At 40.0% G+C, this 18168-nt stretch overlaps 2 protein-coding genes across 5 annotated transcripts; both read left to right on the forward strand.

Moving 5' to 3' along the window:
• Positions 1 to 2089: 2089 nt before the first annotated feature.
• LOC133988289 (ubiquitin-conjugating enzyme E2 variant 1-like) lies at positions 2090 to 6582 on the forward strand. 3 transcript variants are annotated; one of them, XM_062427894.1, is made up of 4 exons: positions 2090 to 2132; positions 3272 to 3420; positions 4221 to 4346; positions 5982 to 6582. In XM_062427894.1, the coding sequence occupies exons 1-4, from the start codon at positions 2111 to 2113 to the stop codon at positions 6126 to 6128; spliced, it is 444 nt and encodes a 147-aa protein (XP_062283878.1). In that variant the 5' UTR covers positions 2090 to 2110; the 3' UTR covers positions 6129 to 6582. The 3 variants fall into 3 exon arrangements, with proteins under 3 accessions (XP_062283878.1, XP_062283877.1, XP_062283876.1); XM_062427893.1 differs by having other exon boundaries at positions 2110 to 2138; XM_062427892.1 differs by lacking the exon at positions 2090 to 2132 and adding an exon at positions 2892 to 2970.
• Positions 6583 to 11283: 4701 nt separating this feature from the next.
• On the forward strand, positions 11284 to 17941 carry slc52a3 (solute carrier family 52 member 3). Of its 2 annotated transcripts, none has more exons than XM_062427818.1 (4): positions 11284 to 11413; positions 13768 to 14876; positions 15054 to 15177; positions 15450 to 17941. In XM_062427818.1, the coding sequence occupies exons 2-4, from the start codon at positions 13870 to 13872 to the stop codon at positions 15660 to 15662; spliced, it is 1344 nt and encodes a 447-aa protein (XP_062283802.1). In that variant the 5' UTR covers positions 11284 to 11413; positions 13768 to 13869; the 3' UTR covers positions 15663 to 17941. The 2 variants fall into 2 exon arrangements, with proteins under 2 accessions (XP_062283802.1, XP_062283801.1); XM_062427817.1 differs by lacking the exon at positions 11284 to 11413 and adding an exon at positions 11793 to 11911.
• The last annotated feature ends 227 nt before the right edge of the window (positions 17942 to 18168 follow it).

The raw sequence follows: 18168 nt of genomic DNA on the forward strand, positions 1-18168 counted from the left end.
AAAGCAATAGAAAATAGCACACTAAGACAATTAGTATTAGGCTGTATAAGGGTCAGTGATAGTATGCAGTGTTGAATCCAGATAATCTTTATTGTCCCTGAAGGCAAATTTGTTTTAGACCATGAGAGCATGCAGAGATACTGATTGCAAACACACCAAGATAAAAGATGTGCACAATAAATTAATAAAACCCCTGGATGTACGCTGGCCCAGTTAAAGTGTGCTCACATCATGGTGACGATGAGACACACTAACATGACTTACTGCGACACCGGGAGCAGATTTGAGCCATTGTTAATGTTGTCGATAACACCTGTGCTTTTCCCCTCTATGAGAAGTCAAAATGTAAGCTGCGAAAACGGCCTGTTACTAATTAATTCATGTGCTGGCACAAATTGGTGCTACTTAAACAAACTCTGCTTCCCCTGGTTTCAGTCTGTCACTTTTTGCAGCCTTCAGCATTTCTTCTTCTTCTCTCACTCCGTCTTTACGCTGTTAATGCAGACGTCTGACCTTCACGCCCCATTACGATTTTGTAAATAGTTGTGTTTGTGTATTACAAATAAATCTCAGTTGAACTCGACTGATCTTCACTGCCTTCACACACTCTATGAGATGTGATTTGTGATCATGTGGAACAGTTTCAATTCAGCTTTTAAAGGACAGGTTGACACATTTTGAAGTCTGTCTTAAAACCACAGTCAGGTGCCTATATGAACGCTGAAAGAGCTTTTCCTTGCTGTGATCATTCCTCCTGTTCACACTGACTATTGAAGAAGATCCCCTTTAAATGCTCTTTCAATGTAAATAAAGTAAATCCAATCCAATCTGTAGTTTACATGAGGCTTCAGCAGTCTGAGTTAGTCACATCAAGTGGATATCTGCCACATTTACAGTCTTTTCAGCATCAAATTCCCTCTTTGTGTTTGTGCAACAGAAGGGACACAGACGTACATGTACATGTTTTCACCATCTGAAAGAATATTGGAGATGTTGTTATGATGCAGTTATGAGCCTGACACAAGACATAACATCAAATTTGTCAAAGTTGTCGGTTTATCTCTAACCACATAGTCAGCACAAGGAAACCACAGATGTGTTGCTGAGTCTCCTGGTAACAGCAACACGTCATCACACGTGGAAGTGATGGATGACAAAATCCACAGTGTGTCCACACAGTCATTTTAAAAAGTTGATGTGAAAGTTATATGAAGCTTTAACAGAGTTAGTCATATCAAGTGGATATCTGCCCGATAACAGTCTTTTTTGCATCAAATCCCCTCTTTGTGTTTCCTCGGACAGTGCTTCCCTGTTGAGCTGCAGTGGAAGTATAGTAACAAAAACAGGGACTTTGGCACTAAAAAGACTAACGGTAGAAAGGTAAGGTTGAAAGGTTGAAAGGTATCTATTTGATTTGACTCATTTGAAAGGCTGAAGCTACAAATTCAGATTCAGATTCAGATCATTTTATTGTAACCTTAGGTAAATTTGGTTTACAGTGAGTGAGTCATCTCATGTTGTTACACCCACACAGACAGACGGTACAGGACAAGAACATGCTAGACAAAGAAACAACAGTGCTCAGACTAAAAGGACAAAAGAAGAAGAACGGCCCCAAGACAACAAGATACAAGAATAACCAAGTTAAAAGATAAAATATGAGCCATTAGTAAAAACAAGATAAAAGAAACAATAAAAAACATGAATAAATAAATAATATTAAATTTTGCAGTTTCTTTCACTTGTAAATTAGCTTTGGATAAACTTTTAAATACATTTCGGTACAGAGGGAGGCTTGTGGATTTTGGCCCTCATCACCCCACACTAAAAATGCATTAGAAGGGGGTCTTTTAATGGTCAAAATTAACAGATTACAGCAAGAAAAACATGTTTAAAGTTCATTTTGGCTCCTGAATGTTGTTTTAAGACAGATTTGACCATTTGTGAACTCTTCCTTTAACCACTGACACAGTCCCAGACAGTTTTGTGTCTCTCCCATCTAACAAACAAAGGGAGCGATGGGTATGCGTTTCTCTCTCTCGCTCACGCGCACGCACCACTGGTGACAATGGCAAAGCTTGCGTGCGCGCTCCCGCTAAGTAGCGACAAGATGGCGGTCGCCGCCGGATCAGGTAAATGTTTGAGAGAAATAAATCACCAAGATAAGCTGCGGTTAAGTAATCAGATAGACGGGTTTATTTTAATGATGTAGCTAATACGCAACATATTTAGGATGATTGTGTGGCTCGTGCCGTCCGCTTTTTGTGAGAACGTGCAGGCTAACGTGCAGCCGGAGAGAATGAATAGGAAGCTAACAGCTAAGCTAACATGAGCTAAGTTAGATTAAAGGCGACGAGACGCAGTTTGACTTCCGATGAAGGGGCGAGCTGAATATAAAGCCACAGTAGGAGCTGGAATAATTTAACACGAACTATCTGCATGTGTGATGGGGTTTAACTTGTTGGCTTTTCATTCAGAAACGTAATTAATATATTTTTTTTTGTGTAGCATGGTGATTGTGTGTGTGTGTGTGTGGCTAGCGGCTCCGTCACTCTGTCTGCTGGGTGGTAAAAAGCTCCTTGGCGACATTATATTGTTTACTGACTCTGTAAAAACGGATGTGTCACATATCGGGTAATTAAACCTCACCCGCACGACTTTAATGCATCAACCTTTATCCTTCATGCATGCTCAACCTTTTTTTGGTTTGACGTCAACAATGACAGGACGTTTTCTGAGGTGTTCACTTCCTGCTAATCATGAAAATATGTATTTAATGAGGATTGTTGAGATGTTGGCTTAAAAAAATACAACCCCCCCCCCCTAAAAAAAACTGCTGCACCAGCTGATTGTGTAAGTGTTTGCACGGTTCACTTCTTCAGTGCAGCAGCAGCAGCAGCAGCAGCAGCAGCACATCTCACTGCAGAGGCCAAATGATGCAGCATCGTCGTAACCAGATGCTGAATTTAAGTGGGTATAAATAAAACGAATACCAGCCACTGTTATCAAGGAGGATGATGGAGGCTGGTTAAATAAGGCGTTCCTGTTTTTTTACTGTCACGTTGTGTTCGTCTAGAGTGAGCCATGTATTATCGGCTCATACCTGTGTATATATATCTGCAAGTCACTGCTTTGGCAGAGGCTCCTGCAAACTGGCAAATGTGGTTAAAGCTCTGTGCTGCCTAAATCCACTCATCCTGTGCAGGTGTGACTGTTGCTTCAGTCTCAGGAGAGATTAAACGTGTTGATTTTTGTCTTGTCCTCAAAACAGGCGTTAAAGTTCCTCGCAATTTCCGGCTACTTGAAGAGCTGGAGGAAGGCCAGAAAGGTGTGGGAGACGGCACGGTGAGCTGGGGTTTGGAGGATGATGAGGACATGACTCTTACACGATGGAGAGGAGTGATCCTCGGCCCTCCTCGGGTGAGTGCTGCCATTTTTAAAAAACTCTCCGGTGAGGACTTTGCAAAGAGCATTTTATGTAGATAGTCATGTAAACAAAAGGTGGCAGGTTTGATCCCGTTATGTGTAATTAAAAAGGAAGACACTAGTTTTATGTGAATTAAACTAAGATAAGATATTCCTTTATTAGTCCCACGATGGGGAAATTTGCATTATTACAGCAGCAAAGTGGACAGTAAAAATAGAAAAGTGTCAATAAAAAGTAAATGTAAAGGCAGCTGTAGAGGGATGATGTGTCATGATTGATGCTTTATTAGTTGCCAAAGGGTGTTTAAGGCAGCAGCACCATTATATTAAGAAAAAATATCGCATGAATAAAATATTATACAATGACATGAAGCAACATATAGCACAGTCAGTCCTCAGAGGGAACAAAATCACAGCATTTGTTCCTTTTTCAATTAAGTTAACCTTTTAGCATTATTTGATGATTTGATGCTAAATGTAGGAAATATTATTCTGAGTGCTGATAATATTCTCCTTGAAATGTGTCTAATTTTTCAGTATGCATCAATAATCTGTATAATAACCTTGTTCAGAACTCTGTAGACATTGACTAATGTGTGGCTCAGCTGATTTGTTCCCTCAGAGTTTAAACCTACATAATTACTGCTCCCATGAAACTGGTTTAATTTTGAATAGGTATTTTATCATAAAGATTTCACATGATTTCACGATAATACATTAGACATTGTGTGCTGCTGTTGTTTAGTTGTCTGTCCTCTCACTCTCTCTCTCTCCACCTGTTTCTCTGTCTGCAGACAAGCTATGAAAACAGGATGTACAATCTGAAGGTTGAATGTGGGCCAGGATACCCAGAGTCACCACCGTTTGTCAGATTTGTGACAAAGATAAACTTGAATGGCGTGCACACCTCCAACGGTGTGGTATGTAAATCTTCTATACCAGTTCTTATTCTAGTTGGATGCCTCAGCTGTCAGCTTAAATATTCAGTCTGAGAATGAATTGCTTGTGTTGAAGAGCACTGGTGTTATTTTATCTTATGTGTTTGCAGTTTACAGTATGTTAAAACTTTTAAGAGAGGCATGACATACCTGCTCTGCACACTGGTCAGTCCAGATAAGAAAGTTTCCCATTCAAAGTGCATGCCTGGAATTCCTGACAGATAACCATCAAGTAATTCTGGTACAAGAGAAATGGTTAATGGATATATGTGGTGTAAGATATTTCAAGGTGCTTTCACACTGGCCAGTTTAATCCAAATCTGACTGTTGTTTATCTAAAAAATAGTGTCGTAATATAAACGCCTCTGCTTAACTTTCCAGAGAAAGAAAATTCCAACTATTCAAACAGTGATTCATGCAGTCAGTGCTGTGTTACAGTGATGTATGCATGTCATACTAACGTCATTAGTGGCAGTTTTGCATTCTCAACAATTAGTCTGCAGAAGTGTGTCACACACACACACACACACACACACACACACACACACACACATCTTTCACACCCAGGTGCTGAGTCACAAAAAACAGTCTTGCATTCATAGCAAGACAATGTGAGACATGTGAAACTGCTATGGGAGTTTATCTAGAGTGTGTACTCACCCACACACTGTCAAAAGTTGAATATTCATCCTAAATTGGCGAGTCAGTCAACTCTGACTCAAGTATAGCATTATGCATCACTGATTTAGCTGCTCAGAAAATAACCTGCGATGCCAACATGATAACTATTTTTCTAAGGAGGGGAGCAAAGATCTCTTTTAAAATCTTTGAGTGATTGCTCTGTTATCACTTGTGAAAATGTGGCAACGCCCGACCATCGTTTGTCCTCCCTCTTGCTAAGTGCAAGTCAAAACAGGCACCAACAAATTTCACTTTAATAAGGAAAGCTTTAAGAAACGGTGAGCTGTGGGACTCAGTCACTATGTAATATTACAACTCGTTAAACGGAGGCAGAGAGGGAAAGTTGTTAGGGAGGAAAGGCAGATAACCATTTGGCTTTCAACTCTTAATTCTCAGAAGGCCGAGAGAAACTCCCCAGAGATATGATAAATGAATAAAAAGAAACCTATCAGGGTGATGAATATGAGATGATTTGGATGCATTTATAAATACTGATACTGACCTCCACACAGCAACTCTTCACCCTCGCAAGCTGGGGGATTCAAATTTGCAAATGTGAACTGGTTATTGCATTAAATCTCTGAAAGACAACTTAGTCCCTTGTGAATTTATCTTAACATTTCCACGTCACTTAAACACACCACAGATAAAATTTGGACTCGCATAAACAAAGCTAGTGTGAAAACTGACCTGAACACAACTGTAGTCATCATTATGTCTGATTTCTAACATTTTTTTCAGTCATTTTGAAAGTTAAAAGTGAAGTTAGGAGACAAGTTTTCTGTGATGTAGAACACAAATTGTCCTCAAGCTCAAACGTCACGAGCGTTTCCAATTTTTTAATTCCCTGTGAAAACCCACATGGCCGTGTTAATGAGCTTAGCGGGATTCAAGGTGTAACATCGCATCCGTCCCCGCTCTCGTTGTGTCCCGCAGGTTGACATGCATGCGGTGACTGCGCTGGCCAAGTGGCAGAACTCCTACAGTATCCGGATGGTGCTGCTGGAGCTGCGACGGCTCATGACGTGCAAGGAGAACATGAAGCTTCCTCAGCCACCGGAGGGCCAGATCTACAGCAACTGAGCCCCTGCTACTTTTGCCTCCATCTTTTCCTTCTCTCCCCCCTACCACCTCCACCCCACCTCACCCTTCCTCACTCTTCCCCTCTCCCTGAATTTCTGTTTACCTTCATCCCGTCATCCTCATCCACCGCCATGCGACATTCCATTGGCTGAGCGAACACACACAAGTAGTATACAACAACAATTACAGACACACATAAACACACACACACATACACACATACACATATCTACACACACAGTTATTGAGCATTTATAGAAGTCATTCCTGGCCCTCTTCCCCTCCCTCTCCCATCACTGGAGCTCTGGGTGGACTCGATGCGACGAGGCAGGCGGTGTCCTCAGTCTACACCAGATGTGATCATTCGAATACTGTACATCTTACTAATCTTTTTTTTATTATTTGTTAAAAAATTGCAGATTGTACAATAACATAAATAATCTTATTGAGTGTACCTCTCTGTGTGTGTGTGTGACCTTTTTTGTGACACTGGAAACATAATTTTACGTAGCTCAGTAAACCTGCGGTCGGTTAGTTCGGAGATAATCTTTCGTGATATAGATGTGAAACCTCGCACCCAAAACTTGGGGAAAAAAAGTCTCTTATCTTGTGATCAGATATCTGATGACATATTTTATTTTCTTCTAGTACGTGCATGACTGCAGCCTAGCATGACGCCTGGATGTGGTGACTGTAGTCAGCTGTCACGTAGCTTAGGCCTGCAGAAGTTCCAGTTAAATCATGCTTGAAAATAGATCAGCTACCTCTTTTTTGGTCCCATGTAACATCAGAGGAGAACTGGCTTGTGAAACTGTCCCTGCAGCTTCATGTGACAATTAGGTTTTCTATTTATTCCACATCTTTCATAAATCTTAATGCTTACGTACATTTGTGTCCCTGAGATCCCTGCGTGTTAGTGCTCATGGGTCGAAAGGTCATGCAAGTTTATAAAAGTAGCGTTTTTACACAATGATATCAGTCACACAACTTTGTGTACACAACTTCAGGACCTCAGCAGATTTAGCAGAAGTGTGATGTAAGCAGCCCTAACCGAGAGATGACGCCTAAAGGAAAAGTTAAGCAATTTGTAAAATATGCTTATTCACTGTCTTGCTGAGAGTTGGATAAGAAGGTTGATACCCTGTTCATGTTTGTGTGTTAAATATGGAAATGGCGCCAGCAGACTGTTAGCTTAGCATAAACACTGGAAACTAGGGGAAGCAGCTCGCCTAGTCTCACCCTGCTTGAGGGTAACAAAAACCAGCTGACTGATTTATTGAATCCATTGTTTAGGCCGCACACAGTGACTGACGTGACCAAGAAATTGTTACTAAAAAAAAACAAAAGCAGGAATAGTTTCTCTGCTGATACAGAGTCAGTTCTCCATTTAACCACGCAAGTGGACAAGCGTTATTTCCCCAAATATTCAAAATAATTTACTTCCAGTTTGGCTTTTACTGACTCAACAGCACAGTTTTATGCTTCTTGGATCTTTATTTGTCAAATCTTTGTTAGATTTGTGTGGAGAAAACATCTCAAATTAATTTTAACAACCAGTTACAGTTAAAGGTCCCTTCCAGACGTGTCAAGACATAAAACTACTGTGATTGGAACTATAATGAGTCTGGTATAGTTGATCCACACAAAAAAAACACAATTATATAACATATTATATAAATCCTTAAAATGAAAATAATAATAATAAAGGCAATAATAATCTGAATTTGCAAGTATATTTCATTTCAAAAGTTAACCTGCTGGACACTAGATGTCTCTGCCTTCACTGTAAAATCCATCCTCAGTGTTTGTGCACCTGGAGGCTTCAAGTTTCCACACCACACTCATGTTAGTTGCATACAGGAGCACGATTGGCTCCAAACTAGCTTTGATGTCACAAATGATGCTCGTAGGCGATAACAGATTTTCAATGAGCGCAGAGAAACTTTCCACTCTCAGCAGATGAATGTGAAAACAGTTTATCTAGTGTCAGAATTCTAGGAACAAGAACATATTGTGGAGGGAGACCTAAATATTCAAGCCCCCCATCTCTGCAGGCTTCTAGCTATCTGTTGGCATTTTTTCCATTTCCTTTTACAAGTGTGATCAACAGAAAGATTCTTAAATGTCAAAGTGAAAGCATCGATCTAGATATGCACATTTTTGTATCTCACATCTACATAGATTACACAAGTATTCCTCCTATATTTGGTATAACAGCTATATTGTCACTGGTGCTGCCAACAGTTGAATAAAAGGTTGGCGATCACTGCTTTTCAAATCTGTGGAGTCACAAGATGATTAAAAAAATACAGGAGAGATAAATTCTGTTACACAAAATTATTGCTATTATTCAGAAATATATGTTTTCTTATGAAATATTTGACATTTTAATGACAAAAAACAGCTCATGTCCACACTGAGGTCATAATACTGACTTGTTTTAATGTGTAATGAGTCAAATAAAGTTGGGAGGGCTACTTTTATAATTACCACACAAATATTTGCATAAAAATCTAGTTATTTAGCTGATGACACTACCTCAGACACCTGCTGTAGTCGGCAGGTGAACTGTGATTTGGCAGAAGATTTATTATCCAGTAAGACAACGACTCTGAACATACTGTACATCCAAAGCTACAGAGGAATACTTTAAAGACACACTTGTTAATGTCCAAACCAATCCAGACTCATTCTCAAAGCTGTACATGCTGCAAAAGGTGCCTTTAATAAACATTATCTTTATGCGGTGTCTACTTGGGCACCTGATTCGTTGGCGTTCAATGTGTAAGGATTTAGTCGAACTTTTTTCCTTTGATCACTATACAAATAACCCTAATTAAATCTTTTACTCAGTGTTGTAGAAAGATAAAACGTTGTTTTTATTGGCACTATATTGCGTCCTTGTCTGTGACCCAGTTTGTGATTAAGAGGTAATGTTTTCATTTTTATTGCAGTGTTAAATGTCACTGTGCTTACATAAAACTAACTTTGTGTGACGCAACACGAGGAACTTTCCTAGCAAGACACCTAAGTTCTAACTTCGTTTACCCAAAAGTTTTATAAATCCACAGGCAACAAAACCAAGTGAACCAGCCGAGTAGGGAAAATACTGATGGGAGGAAAAATGGGTTTAAACATTAAAACCTAAGGGCAAAATAAAGTCTAAAGGTAAATTGACATGTACACGCTGTCAGACTGCTACTAACAGCGAGAACAGAGACTTTAAAGTCTGATAACGAACACAAAAATCATGCACTAAATGTTGAGCTTTTTTATTTGTGTTTTCCTTACTACTCTTTCTATAACAGACTTTTCACAGCAGACATTTTCAACAGAGAAGAGTCTTCGTTAATGTTATTAATTACACCTGTGCTTCTCCTGCTGTGACATTAAAAAAATGTGTTAGAAATGTCGGCATGGATGTTTGCTGGAGGACAATCACCTCAGCTCATTTAAATGTACATTTTTCACAGCAGACATTTTGACTATACATAGCAGGAGAAGCTCAGGTGTTACTAATAATATTAACGATGACACAGTTTTGATAGCGTGTCCCCAAAAAAGTGTCCCAGAAATGATACAGTGCTGCACATTGTATACAGTATATACTAACACACACTTTCAACGGCAGATATTTTGTTATTTATCAAAGCAGAAAAAGCACAGGTAGAATTATGTATTTGAAAAATGCCACAATTCTCTAGATTCTTCTTCTTATACATGAATTTGTCTGGTTTTTCTTTTTAAAATCTTCTTTGATAGTGATGTGAAGATCTTTGGGTTGTGGACAGCTGCTCAGGACAAAACAAAACATTTTAAGTGAACATGATCAGTGTCATTATTGACACCTGTGATTTTTCCTGCTTTGACAAGTCAAAATGTCTGCTGTGAAAAGGGTCGGCTGTCTCTCTACACTGGATTTGTGGTGAGTCTTTAAAAAAATGTTGTCATAGTAAATGAAAAAAGACACTGTGATGATTAAATCTTCACAAACTGACGCTGAAATCTTTTCCTTAAGATTGAATAGTTTTCTTTTTTTTCTGTGGTGGTGTTCACAAAGCTGTCAAACAATAACACAGTTTACCCATTTTATAGTTCATTGCTTTGTGGGAGAACAGTATCCATCCAGAATCATGCTTAAAACTCACAAAACAGTTTTTGTGTGTGTGCATACCTAATTTTATTGTTGTTTTTTGTTTTTTGTACCAGAGCATCTGCAAACATACATGCAGATGTAAAACATAGAAATGCTCATACAGCTGTCGTGCAATATGTTACATGATTTAATTGTCGTTCTTAACCTGCCTCATCAGTTATCCTGTAAATATTGATTATTGTTCGTTCATAATGGACCAGAGTCTTCAAAGTTGCAGCAGATGTAGTTTCTAGCACTACAGAGTGTATTTTAGTTTGTTGCACTTGGTCCAATATGAATATACTACAAACCTGCTCAATGCAGCATGTAGCATGAAGCTGGAACATGTGTGACACTGAGCCTGCATGCACAAAAACAGGACCCTGAAACTGAAAGCAGCTAAATGGAATTCAGCCACCATTAATTTTATTATTTACCCCTGAACTTTATTGAAAAAGGTTTATTAAAACAAGCAGCACAACATGTGATACCAGCTGTTTCGTCAGTGTGATTCATGTTGTATGAATGCTGATATTATGGAACTGTAACATGGAGTTCAACTCAGTTCACCCACTGAAGAAGAGGCTGTGTTTGTGGCCTTTGCTCCACATTAAGGAGGGCAGCGTCTTATGACAGAGCAGAAAAGAAGAAGTGACTACTGCACTGGAATCAGCTTGCAAATGTTCGTTGCACAAGACTAAAACAATCCTACTCACTGTTGTTCAATGTGTTGTCAGTGAAATTCTTCAGGTTTCCACTGAATAGATAAACTGCATGCTGTAACTTGCACCTCGGGGCCAGTAGAGGGATCTTTGTTCAGGCTTGGTTAAAAAACAACCAGTACAGCACATTTATTACTTTGACAAATGCTTTTATGTACATGCCGAAATGTCAAGGGCACCTCCAAGTGACTTAATGTCAACTTGACCTACTTAAAAGGGTGGCCGCTGTTAAAAGGGAGAGCTCTGTGGATTTAGACACTGCCCTCTGTTATCCAGAGGATCTGATCCACAGCTGGGGTGGACTCTGCCCTGCCCAGAGGCCATGTGACTCCCATCCGTGTGTGTATGCAAGAGCAGCCGAAGGAGGTCTGTTACTATGTAAGATGACAGCAAGTCATATTGAAAGCCTCAAGAGACTGAAGAAACTTGTAAGTACATTTGCATGCCTGAAAGGAAGCATGTTTTCTTGTTATCAGCCGAGCGTGTCTGATAAACACTGTATTTTCTGTTCTCCTGAAACATGAGATGTGTGTAGTAAAACTTACACGTCCTTGCAGTGTTTTTTCCCTCATTTGATTACACAGTTTAAAAAGCATGCTGCTGCTTTTCTAGCCAGCCTTTGTTACGCCGCCTTGAACAAACATTGATTTTAGTCATGTGAGCATTTGCATGAGACACATTTTCTGACTTGTTTTGCCCATCACCGTGAGATCAGTGTGAAAGCTACAAGCATGCCAGGAGACAGAGCGAGGAGGCCCATATGGTTTGTCGGATTCCTCAACAACGTGTGAAGGGGATGTGAAAATTGTATCAGCTGCCTGAAACATGAATAGCGTACGGCGGGTGTGAACTAAAAACAACATTGGTTTCGACTGTGTTAGTTTCTGCAGGGAGAGGATTGATTTCCCATCGGCTTTTTCTCTGAAGTAAGACACCTGTCCTTGACTCGCTTTGTTACATTAATACACACAAGGTTATGAGAGTTCACAGAGTAAGACAAAGTAACTTAACTAAGTTAATTAAGTTTTAATGACAAACTCTCTGATTCATGTGATTTAAAGATAGAAACACCATTGAGTCAACTGACCTCAATTCAACTGCTCAGGTTCATGATTAAACAGAGATGAACCACACAGATGGACCAATCAATGCTATTGATTAGCTGATTGAAGGTGCAAGAGAAATAACAGGAATGTTGAATCAAAATACTGATACTTTGGTATGAAGTAATTTTCGTGTCTTGGTTGGAGGGTGTTTTTTTTTTTTGTGGACTGATTATTCAGGTATTGTAACTAAGATAAGATAATACAAGATAAGATAATCCTTTATTATTCCCACGATGGTAAACGTTACAGCAGCAAAGTGGATAGAAAGAATAGAAAGGGTAATAAATCAAAAAAAAAAATGTAAAGGACAATAAATAAGTAAAACAAGCAACATGAAAAATAAGAAACAGGAAAAAATGGTAACAGTATGTTGAGAGGAATATTGGTGCAACGATAATACACCTGAGAGTGATTTAGTTATTGCACACATTTTAAAGGGAAAAAATATATTGCACAGTTGAACTGAAAGACATATTACACCTGAAGTTCTGGTATCAACAGTAGTTTATATTAAAAAGTGAGTGCAGTTTGTCAGTTGTCCAGGTCGGGGGTGTGTAAGGTTTACTGGAAGCAGTACTGATTGTGCAGTTGCAGGAAGGAAGGACCTGCGATATCACTCCTTTACACACTTTGGGTGTCGCTGAAGGAACTCTCCAGTGTGGTCAGAGTGTCCCTCATGGGATGGGGGGATTTGTTCATCAGAGACGACAGTTTGGCAATCATTCTCCTTTCTCCCACCACCTCCACCAGGTCGAGGGGGCATCTCAGGACAGAGCTGGCCTTCTCTATCTTTCTATCCAGACTCTTCCTGTCTGCTGCCCTATTAGACCACTCCGTAACTGTAACTTTAGTAATATAAGCTTTACAAGGATACAAAACCCTTTATCATCATCTTACCACAGTCGCATTCATACTTTTCAGTTCAATATTATGCATGGCGCTGTCATAAAATTGAGTTTCCCAGGACTTTGGTGAGAAATCTGCATTATACATTTTTTATGTAACTCTATATATCATTTACCTTGCGAGCTTGCCAGCTGCCTCACAAGGTAAGACGGTGACAGACAGATGGTTCATCCAATCACCTGTCAAGTACTTTTTGAAAGTGTCTGCCCTTTTCCAAACTGTTTCCAAGGACGACTTCTCAGATGGTTCTGTGCAACAAACCATCTGGCGTGTCAGGTTAACATATCACAGCCTCTTGACTTTGACCTACATTGTAAATTTCTCAAAGTCAAGAAGTTGTGATGTTTGGCACAACAAGCTAGTGAAGCTCTGTAAATAGAAGTGCACTGGTTTGGCTTCTAAATCTACAAAAACAACCTTTCAAACTGTACGTTTACCAAAATTATTTAAAAAAAATGATATCTTCGCACCTTCTTTTGTTATCAAAGCATGGAGGTACAGTTTTGGTTTTATCTGTCACAGTTTTAAGACATTAATCTGACATTTTTGCATGCAAGTTTGTTTATAGTCTGAAAAGTGACTCTTGCATGTCTACATGCTGCTCCTTAGTGAGAAACTATCCTCATTCTTTGTAGATTTGGCGAATGAATCCTTTAGTGAAACTATTTGCGAGATATTTTACAAAGCATAACATTTAAAATCTTAATCTAACTTCTTATTTTGTAACAGTGTAACAGCTAAATAAAGCTTATGACTCTTTGTTCCTGAAGGTATGACGCACAGCGGAGGTGAAACCATTTGGGGAGACGGCTTCTTCTTCTTCTTCTTACACAAAGTTTCTTCAGGTGGCCTCAGACTGATCAGGACTCAGTATGGCTCTGCTCATCCACATGCTGGCCTGTGCCTTCGGACTGGGCTCCTGGGTGGCAGTGAACGGCCTGTGGGTGGAACTACCGCTCATCGTCAACACACTCCCTGAGGGCTGGGAGCTCCCCTCCTACCTGACAGTTATCATCCAGCTGGCTAACCTGGGACCTCTGCTAGTCACACTCATGCACAAACTATGTCCGGGGCGCCTAAAAGAGCATGTTGTCATATACACCATCCTCTCCATCGGCATCCTGTCCTGCATCCTGCTCGCCTTCTTCTGGGACAAGACTACAATTTTGGCTGGAGCTCCTCACAGCACTGCCTTCTTCATCATCACCTTCTTCCTCTCGCTGGTGGACTGCACTTCCTCAGTTACTTTCTTGCCTTTCATGATGCAGCTTCCCGCAGTATACATCACCACTTACTTTATTGGGGAAGGGCTCAGCGGTTTCATTCCTGGCATAGTCGCCCTGGCTCAAGGTGTCGGCATTGCCAAATGCGTCAACACTTCCCAAACTGTAGGAAACCACACGGATGGAAACAAGTGGTCAATACATACTGAGTATCTTCCTCCAAACTTCTCCACTGAGGTGTTTTTCTTCTTCCTAGCGGCCATGATGTGCATAAGTCTGGCTGCTTTTATTGCACTGAACAGACTTCCTCGGACATACGAGCTGTCCACTGAAAACCTTGTGCCAGACTCTGTGGCATCTGTCTCCCCCGGCCTGGACAACCCCGGAGCAGAGATGGATGGAGAGGACATGAAATGCCATCGTGAGGCGGCTGCCGAGCGCAAACCTCTGCAGGCAGGCCCAAAACACTCAGTGTACCAGATGACTTTCATCTACTTTCTGGTGGTGTGGGTTAATGGTGCAACCAACGGCCTGCTGCCCTCTGTGCAGACATACTCCTGCATGCCTTACGGGAATCTGGCCTATCACCTCTCTGCTGCTCTGGCATCAGTGGCAAACCCAATAGCTTGCACCATTGCAATGTTCTTCCAAAACAGGTACTTTTATTACTGTATAGAACTTTTTAACATGCTAATTTTGAGGGTATATGAGGGGACGAAAGAGTTCAAAGGGTTTGGACACATTATAAATGTCAATCAATCTCTTCTGTAGGACAAATGTTATTCCTAGAAATAAGGAAACTGCTGCTGATAACAAATCCCTTCTGCTCTCAGGTCACTGGTGTTTCTTGGCATGCTGACGGCATTGGGGACAGGATTTGCCAGCTATAACATGGCAATGGCAGCTATGAGTCCGTGTCCTTTACTTCAAGGGACTGCAGCGGGGGAGGCGATCATTGTGAGTGAAACACAAACATTTTACGAGGGAGATACTGTGGCGAAGAAAATATTTCTCTGTGGCTTTATCAGAGAAATGCCTGTGGCAAAGTTCAACCCCTCCTTTTACAAAATACTTGAGTATTGAGCAACTCTGCTGATGGTTCTCGTAACAGATATGATGCAACATATCTGTGTTGTGTTGAGGTATCAACAGTTGAAAATGATTAGTTTGTTTTTCAGATTCAAGCATTTTCCACATTATCATTCACATTGTTCTTTTGCCCTCTTCAGGTGCTCTCGTGGCTCTTCTTCACTGGGACGCTGTCTTATGTTAAAGTGATGGTGGGTGTCATCCTGAGAGACCGGAGCCACAGTGCCCTGGTCTGGTGCGGAGCTGCAGCACAGATAGGCTCACTGGTCGGTTCGGTCACCATGTTTCCTCTGGTTAACGTCTACCGGCTCTTTACATCAGGAGACTTCTGCAACACTAAATGTCCCTTATGACAGCACTGAGAGGGAGGCTGGATAGGTTTTTTATTTAAAAGGAATAGTCCTTATTTGCTTTGTTGCCAAGATTTTTTTATAACAACAATGTATAATGTATAAAATATAATGTATAATATAAAAATGTATAATGGTCGGGGTCGTGTTCAACACAAATCAATAAAGGCCCCAAAAAACAGGTCACTCCTGGTGCCTGTTTTATAATGTGCACACCAATTAATCATAATTTACATTTTTACTGCTTTAATTTAATACATTCAACGATATAATCATGTTATTTTCAACACTTTGTTGTTCTGGATTACTCATCTAAAGTATTGTTGCCATATTTCAGTCACTGTGTGCTACATTCCTCATGATCCTTGTTGATGATTCACGATCCAAACATGCAAAACCCTGTTTATAAGTTTTGATATTTTAAAAGTTTATTCCCTGAATATAGGAGATGAACGCTGGTTTTCAATTACATTTAAGTCTTTTTAACTGATCTACAGTTCAGCTTTACTGTTTGGACTTGCTGGGCCTGATTTTGGCACTTTGAGCTGCTGACAGCTGCTGTATAGATACCTCAACATGGTTAATGGAGCTAACGGCTAACCTCCACTGTAGAATAGCCTCCAATTCACATTTTGTGAAGCATCTTGAAACTCTAGTTTTGAAAGGCGCAATCTAAATAAAGTTTATTATAATTATTATTATATATGTTAATGTCTCAGCCATCTGTAGTTTGTAGTAATGTATAAGTGTCACAACATGGCAGTAGCTACATTTGAAGCACCATATGGGAGCCGTGTTGGTGACTGAATTTGCCAAAATCATCGACCTGCAGAATCGGAGAGGAAAAGCATTTCCTAATCCATCTGCAGACTCGCAGTAACAACATGACAAACCGACTTACGTACGCACCTGCCACCCATTTTCTGTCAAGGCTGCTAATGTTATTGAAAATAAAATAAAATGTGCACATCATATTCAATGAAGGATTTTTTATCAGTACACACATTTATAAAACAGCGGTATGCCTACACGCACATATACAGTAGATGCAGTTTTTTTGTTTTTAAAAAAAATCTTTGTACAGTTACTTTGTTTTTTGCTTCCCTGTTCATCTGTAGCAGCACTTGTTTGACCTGCTTTTGGACACACAGTCATGGAAATAGAGTGCTGCTTAAAGCTGTCCACTGTTATGCGACTGGTGAATTTATTATATAATTCACAAGTGTGGAAACGATGTTTGGCTTCGATGATGTTGATAAGAATAATCGTTGATGATGTTTAGGTCGCAGGACTCATGAACTTCATAAGCATGTTTTAGTTTAGTTTAATTTAGTTTACTGGTTTGAGTGTGGGTACTTCAGCTTCCTCCCACAGACCCAAAACATGCAGGTTTGGTTAACAGGTGAATGTGAGTAGGTTTGAATGATCGTCTGTCTGTATACTGTATTTTAGCCCTGTGATTGACTGGCAAAATGTCCAGGGTGTACCTCGCCTCTCGCCCAGTGTCGGCTGAGATTGGCTCCAGCCCCCCTCCACCCTCTAGAGGATAAGCAGGATAGAAAATGCATGGATAGATGGATGGATAGATGGATGGATGGATGGATGGATGGATGTATGATTTGCAGAACTTATTTTGCATTCAATGGTTATTTACGGCTATGCATGTCTATTGGTGGATTAACTAAAACCAAAACCCAATATTACTGTACTGTACAGACTGATTTATGTGGGAAAGAACTTGCACTTATTATTGTCAATGCTCATTTGCATAGCTGTGTTTGCCCTGTTATAACACATCTGTGAATAAAGTCTATCAATTAAGAACTATACAAAACCGCCACCAAATAAACACATTAGAACCAGTGAAATGGGCCATTAGGGCCAAAAAAATCCTGTGGGGAAAAAAACTAATTAGATAGTTTTGTCAGGTGTGCATTTCCTTTCATCTTCCTGCACAGTGGTTTTCAAACAGAGTCGTGACACTGATGTGAACAGATATGTTGTGGGAAGGCTGTAATGATTGTAATGCATCTTTTTCTTAAAGGGAAACTTAAATATTTTTCAAGCATTTTATTGTGTCTAAGTGACTAATGGGGACAACAGTTTTTGAAATTGGTCCATTATTGAGTAAAGGCCACAAAATTAACTGCAATGTTAATCCGATAGGATAATGTCCCGTTAATGTACGTCCACTACAAGTAGTTGTTTTTGCCACTGACAGGCTCAGATTGTTATACCTGTCTGACAACATTATGGAAAGAACTATACAGAGAAATAAAACTTTTCTTTACCTTTTGCTTGATCCGGTCTGTTTGTTATTGTGTCTCACTCAAGGAGAAGTCTCGTTCTGACATCTTGTGAGAGCTCAGTTGTCTAAATCAGTTAAATATTCAGCTGTGACAGCGTTCGACAGAGGATTGCCGGCAGGAGTTTGTTGTGTTGGAGTACAGAAAGCCTAGCTTAGTGTTATCTGAAGGATTTTCAAAGTCATGGCTGAATATATTTCCTC

Source organism: Scomber scombrus, chromosome 10 (genome assembly GCF_963691925.1).
Source record: "Scomber scombrus chromosome 10, fScoSco1.1, whole genome shotgun sequence".
Classification (NCBI taxonomy): domain Eukaryota; kingdom Metazoa; phylum Chordata; class Actinopteri; order Scombriformes; family Scombridae; genus Scomber; species Scomber scombrus.

Excerpts from the sequence above, each read along its gene's own strand:
- LOC133988289 (XM_062427892.1), top strand. The coding sequence starts at position 2,934 with ATGATGCAGCATCGTCGTAACCAGATGCTGAATTTAA. Across the intron at positions 2,971-3,271 it reads TAACCAGATGCTGAATTTAA|GCGTTAAAGTTCCTCGCAAT; the intron begins GTGGGTATAAAT and ends TCCTCAAAACAG. Across the intron at positions 3,421-4,220 it reads TGATCCTCGGCCCTCCTCGG|ACAAGCTATGAAAACAGGAT; the intron begins GTGAGTGCTGCC and ends CTCTGTCTGCAG.
- slc52a3 (XM_062427818.1), top strand. The coding sequence starts at position 13,870 with ATGGCTCTGCTCATCCACATGCTGGCCTGTGCCTTCGGACTGGGCTCC. Across the intron at positions 14,877-15,053 it reads GCAATGTTCTTCCAAAACAG|GTCACTGGTGTTTCTTGGCA; the intron begins GTACTTTTATTA and ends TTCTGCTCTCAG. Across the intron at positions 15,178-15,449 it reads CAGCGGGGGAGGCGATCATT|GTGCTCTCGTGGCTCTTCTT; the intron begins GTGAGTGAAACA and ends TGCCCTCTTCAG.